The following is a 20,765-nucleotide window of genomic DNA, read 5'->3' on the forward strand; positions in this document are numbered from 1 at the left end:
GAGATAACAATCATAACGCTAAGCGACGAACTGGGAAGTAAAGCTTCACAAGGAGATGACAGGGTATATGGGGTACCAGGAGTAGAACCAAAAAAGTGGCCGCTGCGCCTCAAGCACCCGGAAATTAAAATTGCGCAAAATGAGATCTTCTAGATGATGGGCAAAACCCTAGGGCAGTCGTGGTGCTCTGGATTTGTCACTCAGGTACGAACTCCCTGTGTAGCAGAGCATGGTGAGCAAAAGGTTCTGAGCAAAAGATTTTGATAATCAAGAGCCATCAGTAGAGAAGTAGGAAACTTACAAAGAGATATGCTAGCTCCCGGATATCCAGTCGCGAAACATTCATAGAGCCGCCCTCATCGAGGGCGCCGCTGATAAGTTCTCGCTTCTGCTCCTGGAGATCGATAATACGGTCTTCAACCGTACCCTCGATAAGCAATCGGTGCACGAAAACATCTTTGGTCTGACCGATGCGGTGGGCGCGGTCAATGGCCTGGTCCTCGACATACGGATTCCAGAAGGGGTCGAACAAGATGACATGAGAAGCAGCCACGAGGTTGAGGCCGGCGTTGCCGGCTTTGAGAGAGACGAGCATGATCTTGACATCAGGGTCATCGGTGAAAGTAGTAACAGAGTCATTGCGCTCGTTGATATTCATGCTGCCGTCGAAGCGGACATATTTCCAGCCTTGGCGATTGATGGGGACCTCCAGGAGATCCAGGAGTGAGGTAAACTGGCTGAAGATGATGGTCTTCTCGCCCTTGCCACGCTCCTCATTCTCTTTGAGGATCTGCATGGATTTCTCGATCTTGGCGCTGGGGATCCAAGACTTCTCAAGGCGGCGGAGGTACCTGCGCTTCGCGCGCTTATTCTTCTGGGCCGCCTGGCGGAGCTCCGCCAGTGATTTCTTTTTGGGTCTCGCGGAGGATCCGTCGGTCTCTGTATCTGAGTCCGAATCATCGGAGTTGGATTCATTCGACTGGTCATCCTCTTCATCCGCTTTTGCAGATGGATCGGATGCAGTGTCTGAATCGTGAGCTTTCTTGAACGACTGGGCGTCAGTAATTTTGAGGGGGTCAACAGGGCCACGGCAGTTCTGGCATTTGAAACTGCCAGTGTCGTCAATACGGGCCAGGACCTGTGGGTCGGAAATCCGGGCGAAGCATTCACAGCAGACAGAGTGGCCGCAAGGGATGTAGATAACGGCATTCTCAACGCTGTCCATGCAGATGGGACATGTGCCATCGTCCTCGCCGCCTTCGTTGTTTTTGATACGGTCCACGACAGCAGCGCTCAATAACTTCGCGTTTGCAACCATATCCACACCCTGGGCAGACGGTGTTTCAACGCTGAATCCCTGCATGAGATGTGGGTGGCAGCATGCCTGCCGTAGGCGGAGCAGAAGAACCAAGACATGACTATAGTTCTTACCCAGAATACCGGCGTTAAGGAATTTCCGAATTTGCTCTTGCGTCCGGGAATTTAGTGCTTCATAAACCTCCTTCTCTTTCTCGTCGAAGACTACATGAATCTTTTCAATGACCTTCGGGGGAAGCTGTAGGATTGGCTGGCCGTCAATCTTGGACAACTTCGTGCGACGGAAGCAGACGGATTTGACAAGGATACGCAGCTGCTGCATCACAGGCTCAGGTACAAAACCTCCCTTCACGCGGAAGTCCTGAATGTAATTGTTAGCTTTATTCTTTTATGCAAGTGAAAGTGTTGGCTTACCCGTTTAAACTTCTCCTTGTTGTTGTAGGGTCGAATCCGAAGGAAACACAGTAGAGACTGGAAGTCTTCAAGCCGATTCATCATCGGTGTTCCGGTAAGGCACCAGCGGTATGTGGCATTCAGTCTGCAGCATGCCTTGGTCGATTTGGCCGATGGGTTCTTGATATTCTGCGCCTCATCAACGATGACGCGATGCCACTTGCTAGCCGGCGTGAACAGTGCTGCCGTGTCTTTGACCTTCTTAACAGTGCTAGCGTCCTTGCCTTCCTCCTCCATATTTTCCGCTCGCAGCAATATTTTGTGATTAGCAGTCAGAGTGCCAAAGGTTGTGATAACGACATCATAGGACTTGAGGTCTCTCCAACCCGCACGATTGAGCCCATGAAAGATGAAAACCGACAGCTGATGCTTTCCAGGTTGGACATGTCTCTGGATCTCCCGTTTCCATTGATCCATCAGAGCCTTGGGCGCAACAATTAAGGAGGGATGTCGTTCAGGATCGGTTGGGGGCCTGGCCATCATGAGAGCAATGGCCTGGATAGTTTTCCCGAGACCCATGTCGTCAGCGAGAATACCTCCTTTGTGGTTACTCTCCTCTTTGGCCTTCATCCATGCTACACCAATCTTTTGGTGCTTCATCAATGTTACTTTCAGACCCTTTGGCGTGTCATCCTTTTCGGCTTTGGTGGCCTCGCGAATGTCTTTAATACCGGTAATCAAATTCTTGATATCCTCAGGGAAGTTTTGCTCCTCATATCGTCTATAAGCACGCGAGTCAGTAGCCGTAATTAACAGAGCCGTGCAGGAGCTACTTACTCAAGGTCATCATCATCTTCTAAACCAAGTGGATTGTCTCGAAGGAGGTCCAAAGCCGCCATCTCGGGTGCGGGACCGCGCATCCACGGAAGGGACCGACCGCCCAGGGCAGCAGAACCCGATGCGCCGCCAAACATGGGAGTGAAGCGCGGTGGGCCAAAACCAAATGGTTCCGGATAGCGCGAATGAAAGTATTCCGCTGGTATCTCCCGAAGATCATCATCCTGGTCTAAATATGAACCAGGTGGAGCTGGGTTAAAGTCGAACTGCGTGGGAACAGGATAAGGATATAGACGTTGTGGCGGAGGGCTAATCAGTGAAGAACTGGCGTAAGGTCGTGGCGAATGGTAGGTTAAAGTGCGGTCAGGAATATCGAATATTGGCAGCGGACTCGGCGTGGGGCCATAATCGCTTTCGCTGCGTGCCTCCTCTGCCTGCATCATGCGAGCCATTTGTTCGTCAATGTCAATTTGGAATTCAGCGCGAATCGCATCCTCATCTTCCGCCTGCTCTTTTTCGATTTTTTCCAAGACCTCCTCAATTGAGATACCCTCCGCCATTGCCCTGGTTTGAACAAACTGAAAATCCTTTGCCTCCTCATGCATTTCCCGATTCTCATCCAGTCGGCGTTCCATCTCTGCCTTCACTTCCTCATATTCGGACTTGGTCTGGTCCACGACCGCCCTTTTGGAAGACTGGGGCCGGACTGCCGAGCTTGAGGAGTCTTGACGTGGTCGTTTGCGAGATGCATCAGGTTGGAACGATAGTGAAGGCTCGGGAGAGCGGCTGGGATAGGCAGCAAATGGAGAAGGTGCTGCAGATGGGTAATACTGTGCTGAGGAAGGGTCCACAGGCATGGTATGCAAATAAGAAGATTGCATGGTGGGATGCGGAGGTGGACGAGGGGAGACCACATTCTGGGAAACCTGGGGGGTATCCGAGGGGCCAGCCTGGACACCACCTATTAGGTTGGCAATCTGCTCCTCATACCTTTTGATGGTCTCATGAAGTTCTGAAATTCCAGCGGCATCACCGGGACTTTTCTCGATAAGATCTTCGAGGAGAAATCTATAGGTCTCCTGGTCTTCCAGGAGACTGTTGATTTGGCTTTCTTTTGAGGAATCCATGATTGCAGCTAGGAGTCGGGAGATCACAGGGTAATGGACAAGTTCGTCAAAATGAACAGGTAAGTAGAGCCGCGCGGTTAAAGATGATTAGAGGTGAGTGGTAAGCCAAAGAAAAGCGAATATCAATGGAGACCGATCCGTGTTGAGTAGCGGCAAATAATTTAGTAGCAGCGAATGATGGCCTCAGATAGATGAACGCTGGTCATGGGAAGGTAGAGTTGATCAATGAAAGGATGTTGAGCAGTGTATGCCAACAGAAGCCGGGTATCAACCGAGAACCAGCGATCGACAGCAGTATGGAACAATTATCTGAACAGAACGGATCAGCCAACGATAAATCCCCACAGAACAGCGAAAAGTAAGCGCCAGAGCCAGAGACAGCTGGAGATGGGGCGGATCTGGCAGGTGTATCAACCTTAGAAGCCCGGAGTCGCGAAGCGCAAACAGAGCAGTGGCACCCGGGCGGAGAACAGAATGCCAAAAAAGCAAATACGACGCACGTAGCGTCATCCGCCGATCACCAAAGGAGGGGTTGTGATCGCTGCACTGTCGAAGAACGCTATGAGAAGACTCACCTTCGTCCGCACGATCCGGCCCTGGCAGATGGAGGCAGTCGCGGAGAGTGGGGAACACGGGGAGGGGGCGGCCGTGCGGCAGGAGATAACGGGAACTGGGAGGTCGGATTAGGTGTCGGTGGTTGCACTAAGAACCACTCATATGGTAACCTCACTGAGGCTCGACGGTCTCCTTGGCCTCGTTGATCGCGCGGAAAATTTGACAGGCGATGTCATCCTAAGTATTGCCATTGCCAAGGCTTATCGCTAGCATGTCTGGGTTGTCATGCTATGCGGCTCCGCGGGGCTTACTCGACAACTCATGTCTTTACTATCAGGCCCCGGTACGAGACTATGGAACTATAAATTCTGACTCCTTAATCTATTTCTTTCTTTGGTGGAATCCGTCTATCGCTCCCTGGTTATCCCTGACCAGACTCAAGGCGCCTTATCTGTCCTTATCAGCACGTGCAGATAAGGCGCGCCCACGCGTTCGTGGGGGCAAACACAGCAAACAGAAGGGCTTCTTAACTCCAGCCCTAACTTCCAGTTAGGGAAGTACATCTCTATCTGGACTCTCAGAGGCGCTTAGCCGCTGCATTGCATCCATGACCATCGCCCCGTGAGCCATGTTCTGAAATGCAATTAAAACTGGTGAATATCCGGGTACATGGCAAGGACAGGAACTCCATGTCTCCATCAACTAGGCGACATGATATCAGGGCGGTTTCAAGCTTCCCGTATTCCTTCTTTTCTTCAAAGTCGAGGCAGTATAGATTCCAACGCCATCATTACCGAAGTAGAAGTTCAATTTGGAGATGCAAAATGCTTCAGCAGACAAACGCTATTGACTTTGTCCAAGCGCTTATTGTATCCCACTTCCCTTTTTTGTCTCTGTCCTTGGGGGGGGGCCCATCACGATCTGGCAGTTGTCCTGCCTCATCTTCCGTCTTCCCAACCTGTAGATTCCGACGTGGCTGTGAGGCAACTTGCAGCACTTCGGCTTAGTTACGGCCCGTTCTCTTTTCCAAGATAACAGTTCTATCCCATTGTCGTTCGCTGAGCCAACCATCAAGAGTATCTCTCTGTTCTTGAGCACATCGGGCAACTTATAGAGAAGGTGATATTTGTGATTACACAGGATACAGAGACCTCTCTTCTACCATTCATTGATCCGGATACGGAAAGAGAGCAGACATTGATTTTACATTCCTCAGCACGAGAAGACAGCGCCTAGAAACCCAAGTACGGGACCAGAGAAATGACGGATCTGCTAATCAGGCAATATCCATCCCTATTCCAGGCCGCCACTGATGTTCCCTCATTTATGCGAATATTATCTCTGATGAGGAACTTGCGCCACATGAGTGTTAGCTGCGAGAGCGAACTGCGTGGCTATTGGTACCGGTGGAGCGTGGTGGACTACGCGCTGATTTCGCTGTGAAGAGCGATTGAGCAGGCACCGCTAAAGTTTACGAATAGTCTTCCGTTTCTGTTAGTCTGCCCCGTAGCTTTAATCTGCCTTCAGCCAAATCAGGGGTTCGGTGCATCGCCTGTCTCTCATAAACGCCGGTCTCAACTCCGACACTTGATCGTTCATATGAAGAGCCGACCCCCCCATGCAGGCATGCCCAAGGATGATCTTAAGCTTCTTCATGCGCATCCCCAAATCTTACCCAATCTTTGGGCATTAATATTCCACTGGAAATGCGAAAGGGGCCTATCGCCATCACTGCTGGCCAAGTGAGCCATGTCTCCAAGAGTTAGTCAACACAGCTCAGTGGCTTCAGCGAGTGAGTGTGCCATTCCTGGAGCAGACGGAGCTGGTCAATGTGAGGATGAATGCATCGCAGGTAGCAGCCTTCATCTTCGATCACCGACACTCTTTGCATGGACTCAGCTTTCAAGACATCGACATTCGTACGTACCGGCACTTGGGACGACGGGCTTGTACCCGGGACTGGTAGTGACCCAGTGGAAACAAAATCAGGGATGAATGTGAAGGCACTCTAAACGCGCCGATGGTGGTTGAGTCCTCCAAATTTCAAAAAACAGCAAATGCAGCGGGTCATCTTTGCGGTGCAGCGACAGAAAGAAGAACTGCGCAGTTTGGCGGAAGCGCGGGTGCACGAGCGATTCTGGGGAAAGACCAATCATATGAAGCGGCGGCTGCCATCGTTGGGCTGGCGGTGACGTCGCGCCCACGCGAGCAGAGGCTTCCTCGGAGAAAAAGGGGGAAAGGATTGTCGGAAATTAGCGTCGCGATGAATACCGGATTTGTTAGAAGGGTCCATCAAAGTCGGAAACGGAATAATAGCTCCGGTTCAGGTGGAGTCCAAGGCAGAGGGGCATTTCCATGTGGGATTTGTTCCAGGTTTGTTGGTGAAGACAAGGCGCGTACCAGCACTGCCAGTCCGGGGAGACTATGAAGAATTAGTGGAGATCATCTCAGCCATAGGAGAGCAGTTATAAATGGGTGGATGGATCAAGGCTGTGTGCATACATCATAGGAGGCTAGCGCGAAGCTGCACGGAGCTCTCCTGGGTTGCAGTACGGAGTAGGCGTGTGGGGTGGAGAACGGGCGGATTCACGGGGAACGGGGGTCACGGGTCACGGGGGCCTCGGCACGGGTAAGGCGCCAGTTCACATGTTGAGCTGTCCCGGCGATTCTCTCATCTTTCGTCATATATAATTGCACCCGCTGAACCCTTCTTTATTCACTAGTCCCCTAGCCTATTTACCCGCTCTATCCTATCAACTCATTCACAATGTCTCTCAAGAAGGGTATGTCTCATCATATATCTGCCTCCCTTCACATCAGCGACCCTGGTCGCCAGGGAACACAAATCCACGAAGCTCTGCTAACCCACTTTCCTACCCAGATTCTTTCCCCTCGTCTGCCGCTTTCGATGCGATCAATCAGACGCTGCAGGCCGATGCTGCCGAGCGCAAGGATGCCATCGAGAAGGCCAAGGCCATCGTCGCCTTCAACTTGAAGAACGACAAGGGCGAGGAGCAGAGCTGGTACCTCGACCTGAAGAACAAGGGCGAGGTTGGGCAGGGTGCCGCCCCCGCTGGCGGCAAGGCTGATGGTGAGTGCGATCCTAGTTAGGCATATTAAGAACCCTACGTTCTTTAATTTCGGTCAAGACTAATGTCTACTCTCGCATAGTCACCCTCTCGCTCTCCGACGCAGACTTCACCTCCCTCGTGACCGGCAAGGCCAACGCCCAGCGCCTGTTTATGGGCGGCAAGCTCAAGATCAAGGGCAACATTATGAAGGCCACCAAGATGGAACCCATCCTCAAGAAGGCTCAGGGCAAGGCCAAGCTGTAAAGATCTAGATACCCTATGTTTTTTGACTCCGAAATATGTACATGAATACGCTCCCCTTGGGTAACGCTTGGACTTTCCGGTTCATCTTGCGCTCATCCGTAATGTTCCTGCTACTAGTGCCACCCTGCAGAGACATGAAGCTTCTTTGGTTTTGGAAGGAGCCTCACTAGTATACTGACTGGTCACTAGGATGACTTGGGAGGTGTGTTAGCAATAAAGGAGGGAATGAAATGGCGGGCTTCCTCGTTGATGTTGATAATTTCTGGCCGGAAAGGCATTTCAGTATTTCGTTGTATCTATATACGTAACATGCTCCCTATAGCGAAGGCACCACTTTAGGAGAATGAGCGTTAACGCGCATATCGAATTGCTTTAGAAGAAGATATACTATACGCCTGCTACTATTTCCTAGCTACTGTGGTCGGGGAGGTCCAGATTGATATAGTCGGCTTCTACCAAGATCCCGACGGGCTCTTGTGTTCACGGTATCCACTATATAGTATACAGCGGAGCGTCCTTGGCGGTCCTAGCATATTTCTATTAATTTAGGTACCGGAAAGCAAGAATCAATAATAAATGGAGGTTTGATTTCTGATCAGTAGTGATGAACATACTACCCATTCTCATAGCTCCAAATAGCCATCGACCCCTGAAGAGAATGATTCGGAACAAGAAGACCTCGAGCAGGAAGACCAACATCCTGCTAGAGATTATTCTCCTTCTGTGTACTCTGGGAGAAGGAGAATTAGCGTGTGAGAAGACAGAGACAGTGAGACACAACGCTGGTTCGAAGAAAACTTAATCCAGGCAATCCAGGAACGAGAGAGACTTAATGAGGACTATGGAACGAGAACGGCTTGAGCAAGAATGTGGACCGCTACCATTGGATACTTGACAGGATGAACCAGTGTATTCACGAGACAGTAAGGAGGTGCTATCTCATGCCGATACCACTCTCATCTTTGGAGAGGCACCACAGATAGCTTGGGAAACTGGGCAACTTCCGAGGTGTGGATGGCAGTGACCGCGTACACTCTTGGAGTATGTTCCATACAGCCCCTGTACGGCAGACTGAGCGACGTTTTTGACGAGAACAAATGTTCCTCTTAGCCTATTCTATTCTATCTATTGGATGCGTTCTGTGCAGCTTGAGCAGGTCGAGTATACATATGATGACTCCACGGGCTGTCAGTGGACTTGGTGGAGCCGGGTGCTGACCGTGGCATCAATAATCATAACTGACTCCGTGCCGAATGGATACGGAAAGTGTCGATCCTATATCGATTTAGCAACCACACTCCGAAGAAGCATTGGTGGTAAGTTCGGAGGTCTTGTGTTTGACACAACGGGCTGGCGGTGGCCTTTCTGTAGTTGACTTCTATCCTCTAGATTCTCGGTGTTGCTAATTGTTTTCTGCGAGTGAAGACTGTCGTGGCCACGTATGTGGTTTGGATGGCACCTTTGGCGGCACGACCGTTGGGCCGCCACTTCTGAACTAGCTGACTTACTTCCTGGGCTTCTTGCTGGGCCTGGTGCTCATTCGCAAAGGTTTTCCAGGCGCTTGAAACGGCGTCAAAGTCGCCGTCTTTAGCGCACAATTTACCTTCACACAGCGTTGTGGTGCACTACGAGATTATCGAAATGAAATGAAAGAAAGTATTTGTTGGCAGGGAGCTGCAAGAGACCTCGAGATCATGAAACGTGCAGTTCTCAATTAAAAACGGCTATTCGGCTACAAGTCTCGGGTGGTCCCCTGTCGAGAGACCTTTCCTTGGTCTAGTACCACAAAGTAGTCTGCATCCTTCACAGCTTCGATTCGATGCGCAATTGTGATCACAGTTGAGAGTTGTAACTCCTCTCGAATAATCTGCTGGATTTCAAGCGAGGTGTCATGATCAATGGAAGCAGTGGCCTCGTCGAGAATAACAACCGGGCTGCGTCGAAGAACAGCACGTGTGAGAGCAATGAGTTGTCGTTGGCCTTGGCTCAGGTTTTTTCCACCTGCTTCTATGTGCATATCGAGAGTCCAGCCATGGCGGCCGCAAAGGCGCTCCAAAACGTCCGCGCACTGTTGGTCGGAGAACTCTTCAGTGGGGTCAAGGTTGAGACGGATACTACCGGGGAAAAGAACAGGGTCTTGGGCGACGAAGGTGACCCGAGTTCGAAGCGCTTGCGTGTTGACATCGGCAATGTTGATGCCATCAAGCATTATGCGACCAGTCTCTGGTCGAATGACACTAAGAAGCGATACGGCCAAGGTGGACTTGCCACTCCCGGTACGACCAGTGAGCGCGGTGGTAGATCCACCAGGAATTTGAAGAGATACATCGGTCAAGGAAGGATCGAGGTGTGGGGCGTATCGAATGGTGACATTTTCGAATATGATATCGCTTCCGTAGGTTGGCCAGGCGGCCGGTGGGTCGATGGTACCCGGTGTTTCCTCTTCGATATGAAGTAATTCATCAACTCTTTCCACTGATACAAAATCCATTTGCAGTTGGCCATATTGCTTGCACAGGGCATGAGTAGAGTCGACAAAGTTGTTGGCAGCGATGAGCACGAACGCCACTAGCCCAGGGGCTGTATTCGTATATAGAGCCAAGGCAGTAAGGCAAAACGTTGAGAAAGCGGAAAGGCTCTCGAAGCGATACATAAGCCATGCCTGCAATGACCAGTAGAAGTGGTCCATCCCCTGGAACTTATCAACCACCGAGATGACGCGGCTTTGGAAGCGCTCTTCCGCAAGGAAGGCACGGACAGTAGTCAGCCCATGCAACAGTTCTCCAAAATTGGATAATAATGGGGTCAATGAGACCATCTCGAGTCGCCGGAGACTTTGAGACGTTGGCAGGAAGCGTAAGAAGATGAGAACGAAGGCTATGGTGAGGATCAACGAGAAGACGAGGAAGACCGGGGTGGCCGTAGCAATCACCAGTACCGAAGAGATCCAAGTGATTGCATAGAATGCAATCGCCTGGAATTGTTCACTAATGTTGCCATCCACCACGCCAATATCCGACGTCAAGCGGTTCATCAACCGACCCACGGGAGTGACGTCGAAAAAGCGGAAGTTGGCATGACTGACCCGGACCATTACCTGCTGGAAGAGCGTCCTGCCAGCGCAGTAGACAATGACCAGCATCAGCAGCTGGGAGACAAGGAGCGCGATTGCCTGAAAAGAAATGATACCAAAGAACGCCCATAACCAAGGGCGAACATCCTCGTGTGGGGGCGGGAGCTGGTCGACAGAAATTTGTGGCATCAAGTATGTGTCCACGCTCGTCACGGAGACCAGCGGAATGTCTCTAGAGGGCTTAAGCCAGGCTGAGAGGTGATTGAGAGTCCAAGGTACATGGCTATAAGCTTCACCCCATTCCTTAAGGAACCACGATTGTCCAACGGCCGTGAGCCGGTAAATTGCCAGAACCAGGACCAGGATAACCCACCATCGATACTTTCCGGCCTTAATGTAGTTCCAGTATACACGGGCCTTCACACCCCATTCTGCGCGGTGCTCTTCCTCAATGAACTTATCCGGTATTGCAACCGCTTCTTCCTCCATGCTGATTTCTTCATTCTCAGTTTCAGAGTCATTCAAATCCATCACAATCTCAAGTCCATTTCGAGTGAACGCAGAGATCTCAGCCTTGTTGTAAACAGTCGCGCGGCTTTCCTCGAGTTCAACAATCTGATCAGCGATTTCACGTACTAATGCAGTACGATGTGTCACCAAGACAACTGTGCGATCCTGCATCAAGGGCCCGGACAGGCATTTGCGCACTACCAACTCTGCGGTGTTGTGGTCCAATGCGGATAGTGGGTCATCTAGAAGCAACACTCGAGAAGCACTGTATACCGCTCGAGCAAGTGCCACTCGTGCCTTCTGCCCTCCTGAGAGGCCAATGCCATTTTCGCCAATGAAGGTCAAGTCGCCATGCTTGAACTGCGATAGATCTGGAAGTAGAGCACAGGCGTCCAAGGTACGCTTATAGCGTTGCTCTTCATAAGGAGCAGAGAACAGGATATTGTCGCGGATGCTCATGCTCTGAAGCCATGGTGTTTGCGCACAGTATCCCACCATTTCGCTCGGCAGGTGTGAGGTCCCACTAAGTTGGTCCAGTTCTCCTAGCAGAGATTGAAGGAGGGCAGTCTTGCCGGCGCCAACTTTTCCAATGATGACAGTGAGGCCTTTCGAAATAGTCACGTTGATGTCTCTGAGCACTGGAGATACTTGGCCGGGCCAGGCAAAAGAGCAGGAATCGAGGGTAAAAGGCATGTTCTCCAAAGGGTGGCTAGAGTCGGTTTTTTCCTTGTCCGGCTCCGCCATGAAATCCTCGATACGCCCAAGTGCGATGGATGCGTTGATCAGTGCGGTGATCAGGCCTGGGATGTCACGCAAGCGGGTCTCAAGCATTGTAAATAGCTGCAATGCAGGAAAAATGATATCAATGCGGAGCTCATGGCCGGCTAACATGGTGTAGGCATATAAAGCCACTACGGGAAATACACCGCTTGCGAAAGCATTGATGAAACGGATCAAGGTACTCCATAGGCGGGTGATGATTCGCAGGTTTAACTCGTGTTGTCGGGCTTCCATGACTTGTCGAAGCCAGTGATCTTGCCAGCCATACCAACGAAGATGGCGGATTGCTTCCACGAATTGCGATGTTCTTTGCAATCGAACATCTGTGGCTGCTCGTGTGATGCGTTCCCGCCTAAGAAGAGTCCGAGTGATGACAGCGTTAACGGCTTGTGCAACCAATACTGCCAGTATACCAAGGATACAGGATGGCCCGAAAAGGGTCCATACCAGGGCAACAGCGATGACCAAGCCCAAGGGCTTGTCGATGAGAATGTCAATCTCCCAGAATCGCTGTGCCACATCATACACATCGCCTCTGAGAAGATTAAAAATCTTGCCCAACGAAGCAGCCTCTTTAGCTTTCTTTGGCTGGGATTTCCGTTTCCTGAAAAATAGACAGTTCCATAGATTCTGCCTGGCCGGGGAAGGCTCAACCTCGTGTGTTGTGGCATCCTCACTGATGATTCCCTCCTCTTCATTTGCTTGCTTTCGCTCGCCCTCAACATGCAAGCCTATGATATTTTTGCGCGAGAGGGCCTTGCCGTAAACCATCATCACCATCTCCCCTCTAGATCTCTCATAGCAGCGTCTCCCATACCACAAGTTCAGGACCTGAGACTGCACACCAACTAGGCGAAGCACAAGTGACAAAAGTGCATAAGTCAGTGGCACACGTTTCGGTCTAGTTGGATCTTGCATGGCCTGCAAAAGTTGCTGTAGAAGGATTGGTGTAGAGAAGTCGCAAAACATCTGCACGGTGGCAATCCCAGAAATGATGAGAACATCAAGTCCATTCGCCTTCAGTACTCGGCGAAGGACGGATCCACGGATACGACGAAACTTCTCATGCAGCCGACTGTGTTGGAACTCAAATCCTAGTTGCCACACATCTTGCTCGTTAAGCTGTCTTTTCCGCCCGAGGGAGATCAGCGGTGCCATCCATGAGACAGTCAGAAATTGCCACAGTCGGAGATTGTCTTCTGGGCTGCGGAAGTCGCTGCATGGTGGTTGGCCTACGGCACTAATATCCATCGACGAAAGCGACGGTTTTCGAAAAGGCATCAACAGAATTGTGAAGCAAGCCACAAGCGCAGCGCAGGCAGCAATGCACCGAGAAACTGTCTTAAATCCTGGGTCGTTGCTATTATATGCAATGCTCAGAAGGATCTCAACAATCGATACTGAAAAAAAGAAGGCCAGCATCAATATCGAACAGGACCTCGGTCGTTTGGCCGCAATCAGCACGGCCGCTATGCCCTGAGCCTCTGTTAATCATAATCTGCCCTCGTTCGTGAATACTAACATACCCATGATGCGACAAGCACAATTGCAGAGAAATCGAAGTTTTGAGGGAAACAGTGCACGATTTCAGCAGAGAATCCAATGCTTGTGAGCGTAAGAAGAGCAAGAGTCCATCCAAGAGGTTGTTTTGCGCTGTCCAGCGGGGGGTCCCGATGTTCATCTTGCTCAGATATAAATGGGAAGGTCCAATTGGGTCGCCATCTCCGAAACAATGGACCTGTTAAATGGAAAGCGGCAACAAGCAAAACCACACTGGCCGGGGCGATCACAAGGTAAGGCAATGCACAGAGTGACAACCATGCATTATCCGAGTCCTGGATTGGTCAGCTCGGGAGCAGCGGTGCGGGATGCAAGGAGGTCACAAACCCAGAATTGTCGACAACTCTGCCTAGCAGCATCTTGAAGGAGAGGAATCTGATTCATCGTTCATCTCATCAAGAGCTAGACCAATCCCCGGCGTTCATGAACTCACGTTCGAGTTAGTGCCGAGGTGGTTCCGCTGCGTGCTCTCGCTGCTTTCATATCGCGGGGGTTGGTGGAACAATATTCCTCCGGTAGGAGACAGATCTCTATTTACTTCAAGAGCGAGTATTCCGTAGATTCACGATCTATTAGTTGATTTAGATTGAGGCTATTAGTGGCTATATCATTCATCCTGGTCCATGAGCTGGTGAGAGGACGTTACTATATAGTCCTCAATAATCAGAATAGCCTCGTGATGGGAAATTGACCAAATGTTGCTGCATGTGTTCCGCTGAAGGCAAATCGATCATGTACTCAGCTCGCCAAAAACAGACATTCAAAAAATTGCAAATGCATTTGGTGGACTAGCCACTCCACCGATTACCTGTTGCCAGAATTTGCATAAGTGCTTTCAGGATACGATGTACTAGGAGGAAGACATACCTTGATTGGCATACTGGACAAGAAGAAGCTATATCTTCTAGTCGCCTTGCAGTGCCGAGACAATTTCTCCAAGTCAAACATCTCTCCGATCGGCGTGCCCCATCCTGCCAATATCCATTCATGCAGGTTGAAATCTGGGTCTGCGTGACTGCCGCGGATCGGGGCGCGCTCGAAGCTCGGAGCATCCCCAGCCACAGCCGCAAATTGGTGATCCCACAACCACCGCACCATCCCTTCGGTCGCTTCCACGCCGTTGAAATCCGGCGACGGGCGATGTGCAAGATCCTTTCGCTGTTGGTCGTTCAATTGCTTATATGCATCGGTAAAGCCGCTGCGGATGAATAGAATATCACCCTTTCGGAACTCAAGTTTGTGGTCCTTGACCACCTGTTTGATACTCTCGAGCGTGATGGCCTGCGACTCGAGAGCCGAGACTGATACTGCATTGGATGCTGCCCAATCGGCGAAATCCAGTAGAATGCCGCGACCGGTCATGCCGCCATGTTCGGCAACGGCTACCATGAAAAAATGAGTGAGTGTGGAGCAGAAGTGGGAGTGAGTCGCGTTCTTCATACTGTGAAGCCCTATTACATCAGAACTCTCGATCTCCTCCGTCGTGTGTCCATTATAGAAGCGTCGCATTTTCTGGTTAGCTAGAAGATTCATTCAAAGTTAGTCTTGTCCACCTGAGCGCTCAAGGGTGGGTTTTTTGACCATAGTGTCTAAAACCGTCCCACTGTGTCGACCCCTGGCTGTTAAACGTTAAGATGTCATCATAAACACAATTCGGGCTTCGAAGAACCAGCTGTTGCTGGAATGGATTGCGATCGAAGCTGGGATAGGTCGGCATGCTGAGCGGCAAGTCGAGCGATATGCGTACTCCAGTCCGAATCTCCTTCGCAGCCTCGACGATGACCTCAGGGGTGAGGAGGTTCAAGGTACCGAGCTCGTCGTTCGGTCCGAATCTACCCCAGGCATTTCCGCGGGGACCAGTAGGGTCCAACGGGAGAGCCTCAAATGGTATCACTTTATCCTCGGAGGTTGCTGACATGTTGAGCAAGTCCCAAGCTTGTATAGGCCAGATTGGGAAGGGACACCCAAAATCAGTCGTGGGAATGGCACTCTAAATATACCGACGGCTTAGCCAACAAGCTGTCCTCGGGATATCTTTGCCTTCTCCGCCCAAGCTGTGGCCCCTCATCGCACCAACTTCTCCCCCACACCCCCCACCACCCCGGATCTCCACGCCCGGATTCATATCCGGCGGCTTGGGCACCTCTTCTGTCTCATGAAATAACCCTTGTAGGGCTAGTTGCTTACGAATGACGCTGCGCGACTCCTTTGAACCCTCCGTACGGTTTTCGATTTGTTGACATGTTCCATAAACAAGATATTTAATGTGAAGGACCAAGTTTTTGTTGAAAATCCTGTGCCAAACCCCCGATATCTTGTCTTTGGCGTAGAATTCGGAAGATATCAGGAAAATAAGTAGAAACGTCATTCAATAACTATCCACAAATCTGCTGACACATCTTGAATGCAAACCCCAAAATAGAATAGAATAAACATAGAAGAAAGAGAGTAAGGATGATCGAAGTATGTACTGAACATAAGAACATAAACCGAAAGATGGCCTAAAGAGTGAAATACGCAATGGTAGCAGCAAAAGTCGCCAGGTTATCACTGACAACTGCCAGTGAGCTGCCATCTTTGACAATCATGTTCGTTGTTCCCACAGTGCTAAGCGAATAAACCACCAGGGAGCTTGTGGTACCTTCGATACTGAAGATCTCGCTCTGGCAATTCTCGGGGGTAGGGAACGTAGAGCAGGCAGTGCTATAATTGTTGAAGAAGCTGTACAGGCCGGCTCCGTATACAATGATGTTCTGGCTGTTAAGAACCCGGAGTCCAAGTGCGTCGCAGTTTCCAGAAAGACATTTGCTGTAGTCGGGATCATTCAAGGTCGAGTTCGTTGGGTAGGGTCCATTAGCTGCGTTAGGGTTGGGTTGGTAGTACCTGAACAATGTATGTTAATTTCAAGCGACGAAGAAATGATTTCATCTGTCTCAACTTACGGCGTCTCTGTTTGGATGAATCCTGCCACCACTGAGCTAGCACCAGAGAATTGGTATTGATACAACGAGTGGTGCTCTACTGCGGTTCCGTACCTAAGATGGATGTGAGCGATACTTATCGTGGGTAATCGGGGCAGGACACGACTTACAGCCAAACATTCTTTCCCTCGATCAGCATACCACGGCCACTATAGACAGAGATCCGAGTATTATCGGCACTATCAAGGTCATGATCGGCTGTCCAAAGCCACACATTCTCCAAATACACGCCACTTGCGGTGCTAGTGATATGCATAGACATATATGCAACCTCGCAAGCAGCAGCGACAGCCGCCGAAGTGGGACACTGGGCAACCTGTTGTTGCGAGCCGGTGAATCCTCCAATCCTGGTGTGAACATCCCACATGCCGGAGCCAGATCCTGCAGCCAGGTTCCACTCAATAAGAACGGCCCCTGGCGTGGATCCTTGGGTGCTTACGATCATGTCTGACCATTCGACTGATCCAGACTCGCCGGATTTGCCCACCTGGATGACAGGAACAGGCTTAGAGATACTTGCAAATGTACTCCCACTGGCCATGATCACCGGGTAGGCCTCACCAACAATCCGAGAACCAGAGGGGATGTAGATAGTACCTGTGACTTTGTAGGTTCCTTGGTCGAAGAAGACTATCTTACCAGACGATGCCGCCGAGGTGATTGCAGACTGGATGGCTGACGTGTCATCAGTCGAGCCATCCCCGGTAGCACCTGCACCGCGAATGCTAACAAAGGAAGATGTAGGCGAAGCTTCATACTGAGGCTTGGTCTTGGTGTAATACCTAGACGAGCCACTCGCAAGTAGAGCACCCGGACGAGTTGGCGGAGTGAAGGTGCCTTGGAAGTTGGTGGGGCCACTAGGAGTGTATTTATGACCCTGGCCCCAGGCACTGATGGTAGTAGTTCCAGATGACCCGGCGAGAACAGTGCCACTGGTTCCTTTGACTGCAACAGGAACATTGTCCAGAGCAATGTTCTCCAGGATGAGACTACCGTTGGTGGAGGTCGAGCTCGCCCAAGCAGTAGTCACGAAAGTCGAGCAGTCCTGGATGGTACTGTCGAGAACGTTGACCGAGCCAACTAACTGGTTACCAGCGCCTCCGTTGCTAATGGAGAGGGCAGTGGAGCAATTGGTCAGAGTGAGACCCTGATAGGTCCAGCCCCAATCCCAAATCTGGGAAATGCAAGTCACCGCATCTGAAATACGCAGATTGCTCATAGTAAACTGCTGGTTACCGATATTGGCTCCATAGAGTCCACCAGTAATGGTCAGGTTGGTCAAGAAGCCTCCAGAGCCTTTGCAAAATATCAGTAAATATTCAATGTATATTGCACTTGGTCTTACCATTCTCGATAAAAATGCCTTGGTGCTGGGTGCCCGCCGCAGAACTCAACTGAATTTGAACATTCTGGATACTAGTAGCCTGGCCGGTTGGCCAGTGGATACCAGTAGCAGCAGAGCTGGCTGGGATTGAAGTCAAGTCCAGCTTCAAGTTCCGGATCTGCCTAAAGAACACATTTGTCGAGGTCCAGCCCTGGTTGCCATCGCTTTGGTATTGGTCCCCATCAATCAGCCCAAGGCCTGTGAATCCAGCAGTGGCCTTGATCACCGGCAGCGAATTTGGGTTTCCAATCAATTGGGTGAAGTAATAATCAATGATCGAAGACGAGATTAGGTAAGTACCGGCTGGGAAATACACTATGGCCGGACTTGTTGTGGTAGACTCGCGGCTTGCTGGGCTATAATGGCCACCATCGCTGATAGCATTATTGATAGCAGCTGTATCATCGGTCACGCCATCACCTATGTCGCGCGTTAGACGCGTCTTCCTATCAGTCTTTTACCGGTACACATTACCTGCAGCACCATAGTCCTTCACATTGCGGAAGACTTTATACCCGGATGGGTTAGAATTAAACGCGGCACGGCCTTGATGAGGAATGTCTGCCAGCCAATAAGAAGGATCACTGATGGCTTCAGACACAACATGCACGCTGGCGGCCACGGTTTGCACGTTCAAGGCAGAGGAGACACTCTCAGTGGGGCCATCATAGTCTGTATACTGGGTCAGGGGCTTCAGCGCCTCGCTGACCAGCTCCTCAACCTGCGGGAGATGCAATAGCTGCGCATGCGCACACGCGATCAAGGAGAGACAGGAGACCAGCGGCGCGTAATGCATGTTGACTTCAACCTCTGAGCAAAGCAAGTGTGGGCCACACTGTCAGAGCACAGGGCACACGGTCGTTCTTATACGCACCCTCCTTGCGGTGCTCAGGAGCTGAGATCAACTAGGCTCAATATGCTGCATGAAATGTACATGGCCATTAAAAAGGGGTGGAGCCCGCGTCCTCCACGCGCACTTTAGGGCATCGCAGATGCTAGCTCGAAAGCAATGCCACCCCCGAATACCACTCAAGGCGGGGAAATAAATGGCGCGAATGACCCTATATCCCGGGCTAGCTCGCAAAGGTGGTATTGAAGTCCATGGCTGAAGCAAGCCATCATCATCAGTCCGGCCTGTGAGGTTGTCACGCCGGCTTTTTTGCCTCATGATCGGGGGAGCCTAAGATTAAGAATGGGCATCAACCATGCCGATCGGGCCCCACGGGAGTCGAGAACGGGTGTCGGGCCAATCGGGGCACCGAGAGCTGCAACATTATGGAGTACATTGTGCGAAAAGAGGTCAGGAACACCAGCCCGGCGGACCGCAGCGAAAAGGGGAATAGAATGTGACTAGCTGCAGAGTTTATCGCCGCCACCTCCATGTAGGAAATGTGACTCAGGGGTCATGCTTGGTGGAACAACTACGGATCTTGGACGCGACTGGAGAATGGAAGGAGCCTTCGCATGGCTTAGCCTTCGCATGGCTTTGCCTTCGAATACCTAGGTAGGCAGGGGCTGGAAGTTATCATCAATGAGCGTTAATGAGAAGCGCGCCTTCGGATTTGCTGGTATATTCAAGAGCTACTGTAGGTATGTGGCAGGTGTAATGTCAATAAACACGGATCCACGTCCACAGTAGAACACTAGATTATATATTTTTGAGTCGTGGAAATACATGCACACCCGCCCGGAGGGATTGAGAACCATACTACATAACTAAAGAGAGGATCGAAATCTTCTGCTGTGACAAGTGCTGTACGAAGTAACCGGTCTAAAGCGAGGTGGGCGCTCGCTCGAGTCGTTCTAAACAAACCCACGCAGCGCGCGATCGCGATTGTGCCTGATCTGATCGGCGCTCAAGGCCCCCCCGTGCAAGCACCCATGCTCTCTCGAAAAAACAAATCAATGTGGGCTGTTCATGTTTAGAGAAGAAGAGATCAGACTGAGGAGCAAACCCGGGTACACATAATGTGCTGCAATACTGATTGACGCGATGAGAAACACCATTGCCGGCACCAGGATCCTTAGCGAATGACCATCTGCCACTCATCACTTGAACACGGCCTTGAGTGCACCGTGCACGGATGCTGGCAGCGCGCTGCCTCTGTCCAGCTAGACGGGTTTAAGACGGACTTTTCCCTCCAAGCTCGCGACGTCATGTTCGGGACCCTTTTCGAGAGCAAGAAAGCGAGCTTCCCCTTCATAGATCCCTAAGCGGGATTCTCCGGTCAAAAATTTCCCTTGAAACTGCGCATATGACAGCGCTCTGGCCGCAGCAGCATGATTCCTCCGTAAGACGAGCAGCTGGTACGCTGACGCTGTTTCCGCTCAGCGTAGCCGTCGTGCCAAGAACCACGTGACCTCATTTTTCTGCTGTGATGTTCTTGCCTCCGCGAGAGCCTCCGCGACCAAAAAAAATAACCAGGGTCGTCCTCACTCCTCCTCCCTCCCGCTATCCCGCCCAGACTGTTTCTCCATCAAGAGAACCAGATCTCCTCTACCCTTCTTCCATCGAAATTGACCCTGGTCACCCCCGTTGGAGCCAGCTCGCACGACCGATCGCGAACGAGGTCGTGTCCCGGAACGAGACACCGCCGACCACCAACGAGTCCAACAGGGACAAATTGGCGTTTAGTCTCTGCGCGACTGAGAATCCGCCCGCGGCGTGTATATACCCATCATCTTCATCCTAGTTGAGCTGCGCGTGGAATCCGAGCTCCGCCTGCGACCAGGTCCTCCCACACGCGGTTGGGACTCGAGTGCATCCGAGGTTCGATCGCCATCGCGAGACGAGAACGAACGTCCGTCCATCAGGGCCCATTCAATACTCGTGGAGTCGCGTCGTACATGAACGAGCGCTCGGATTGAGGATCGCCGTCGATCTGAGGAAGGAAGTCTTACTCGAGGTCCGCG

General features: G+C 51.2%; 5 protein-coding genes across 5 annotated transcripts; 1 reads left to right on the plus strand and 4 right to left on the minus strand.

Annotated features, from left to right (window-relative positions):
- Nucleotides 1-277: 277 nt before the first annotated feature.
- N7482_000169 (uncharacterized protein) lies at nucleotides 278-3,674 on the minus strand (the record flags this gene model as incomplete). The annotated part of the gene is made up of 3 exons (XM_056682294.1): nucleotides 278-1,678; nucleotides 1,732-2,491; nucleotides 2,548-3,674. 3 exons carry the CDS (start codon nucleotides 3,672-3,674, stop codon nucleotides 278-280), a joined length of 3,288 nt encoding a protein of 1,095 aa, XP_056545900.1.
- A 3,322-nt stretch (nucleotides 3,675-6,996) lies between these two features.
- N7482_000170 (SCP2 sterol-binding domain-containing protein) lies at nucleotides 6,997-7,564 on the plus strand (the record flags this gene model as incomplete). Its single annotated transcript, XM_056682295.1, has 3 exons — nucleotides 6,997-7,012; nucleotides 7,111-7,320; nucleotides 7,401-7,564. 3 exons carry the CDS (start codon nucleotides 6,997-6,999, stop codon nucleotides 7,562-7,564), a joined length of 390 nt encoding a protein of 129 aa, XP_056545901.1.
- Nucleotides 7,565-9,296: 1,732 nt separating this feature from the next.
- On the minus strand, nucleotides 9,297-13,178 carry N7482_000171 (uncharacterized protein; the record flags this gene model as incomplete). Its single annotated transcript, XM_056682296.1, has 1 exon — nucleotides 9,297-13,178. One exon carries the CDS (start codon nucleotides 13,176-13,178, stop codon nucleotides 9,297-9,299), a length of 3,882 nt encoding a protein of 1,293 aa, XP_056545902.1.
- A 1,113-nt stretch (nucleotides 13,179-14,291) lies between these two features.
- On the minus strand, nucleotides 14,292-15,405 carry N7482_000172 (cyclase; the record flags this gene model as incomplete). Its single annotated transcript, XM_056682297.1, has 2 exons — nucleotides 14,292-15,007; nucleotides 15,084-15,405. 2 exons carry the CDS (start codon nucleotides 15,403-15,405, stop codon nucleotides 14,292-14,294), a joined length of 1,038 nt encoding a protein of 345 aa, XP_056545903.1.
- Nucleotides 15,406-15,988: 583 nt separating this feature from the next.
- On the minus strand, nucleotides 15,989-18,648 carry N7482_000173 (glycoside hydrolase family 55 protein; the record flags this gene model as incomplete). Its single annotated transcript, XM_056682298.1, has 5 exons — nucleotides 15,989-16,370; nucleotides 16,430-16,522; nucleotides 16,579-17,764; nucleotides 17,814-18,272; nucleotides 18,327-18,648. The coding sequence occupies 5 exons, from the start codon at nucleotides 18,646-18,648 to the stop codon at nucleotides 15,989-15,991; spliced, it is 2,442 nt and encodes an 813-aa protein (XP_056545904.1).
- Nucleotides 18,649-20,765: the final 2,117 nt, after the last annotated feature.

The sequence above is a fragment of the Penicillium canariense genome (genome assembly GCF_028826845.1).
Source record: "Penicillium canariense strain IBT 26290 chromosome Unknown utg000001l_segment0_segment0, whole genome shotgun sequence".
NCBI classification, from domain to species: Eukaryota; Fungi; Ascomycota; class Eurotiomycetes; order Eurotiales; family Aspergillaceae; genus Penicillium; species Penicillium canariense.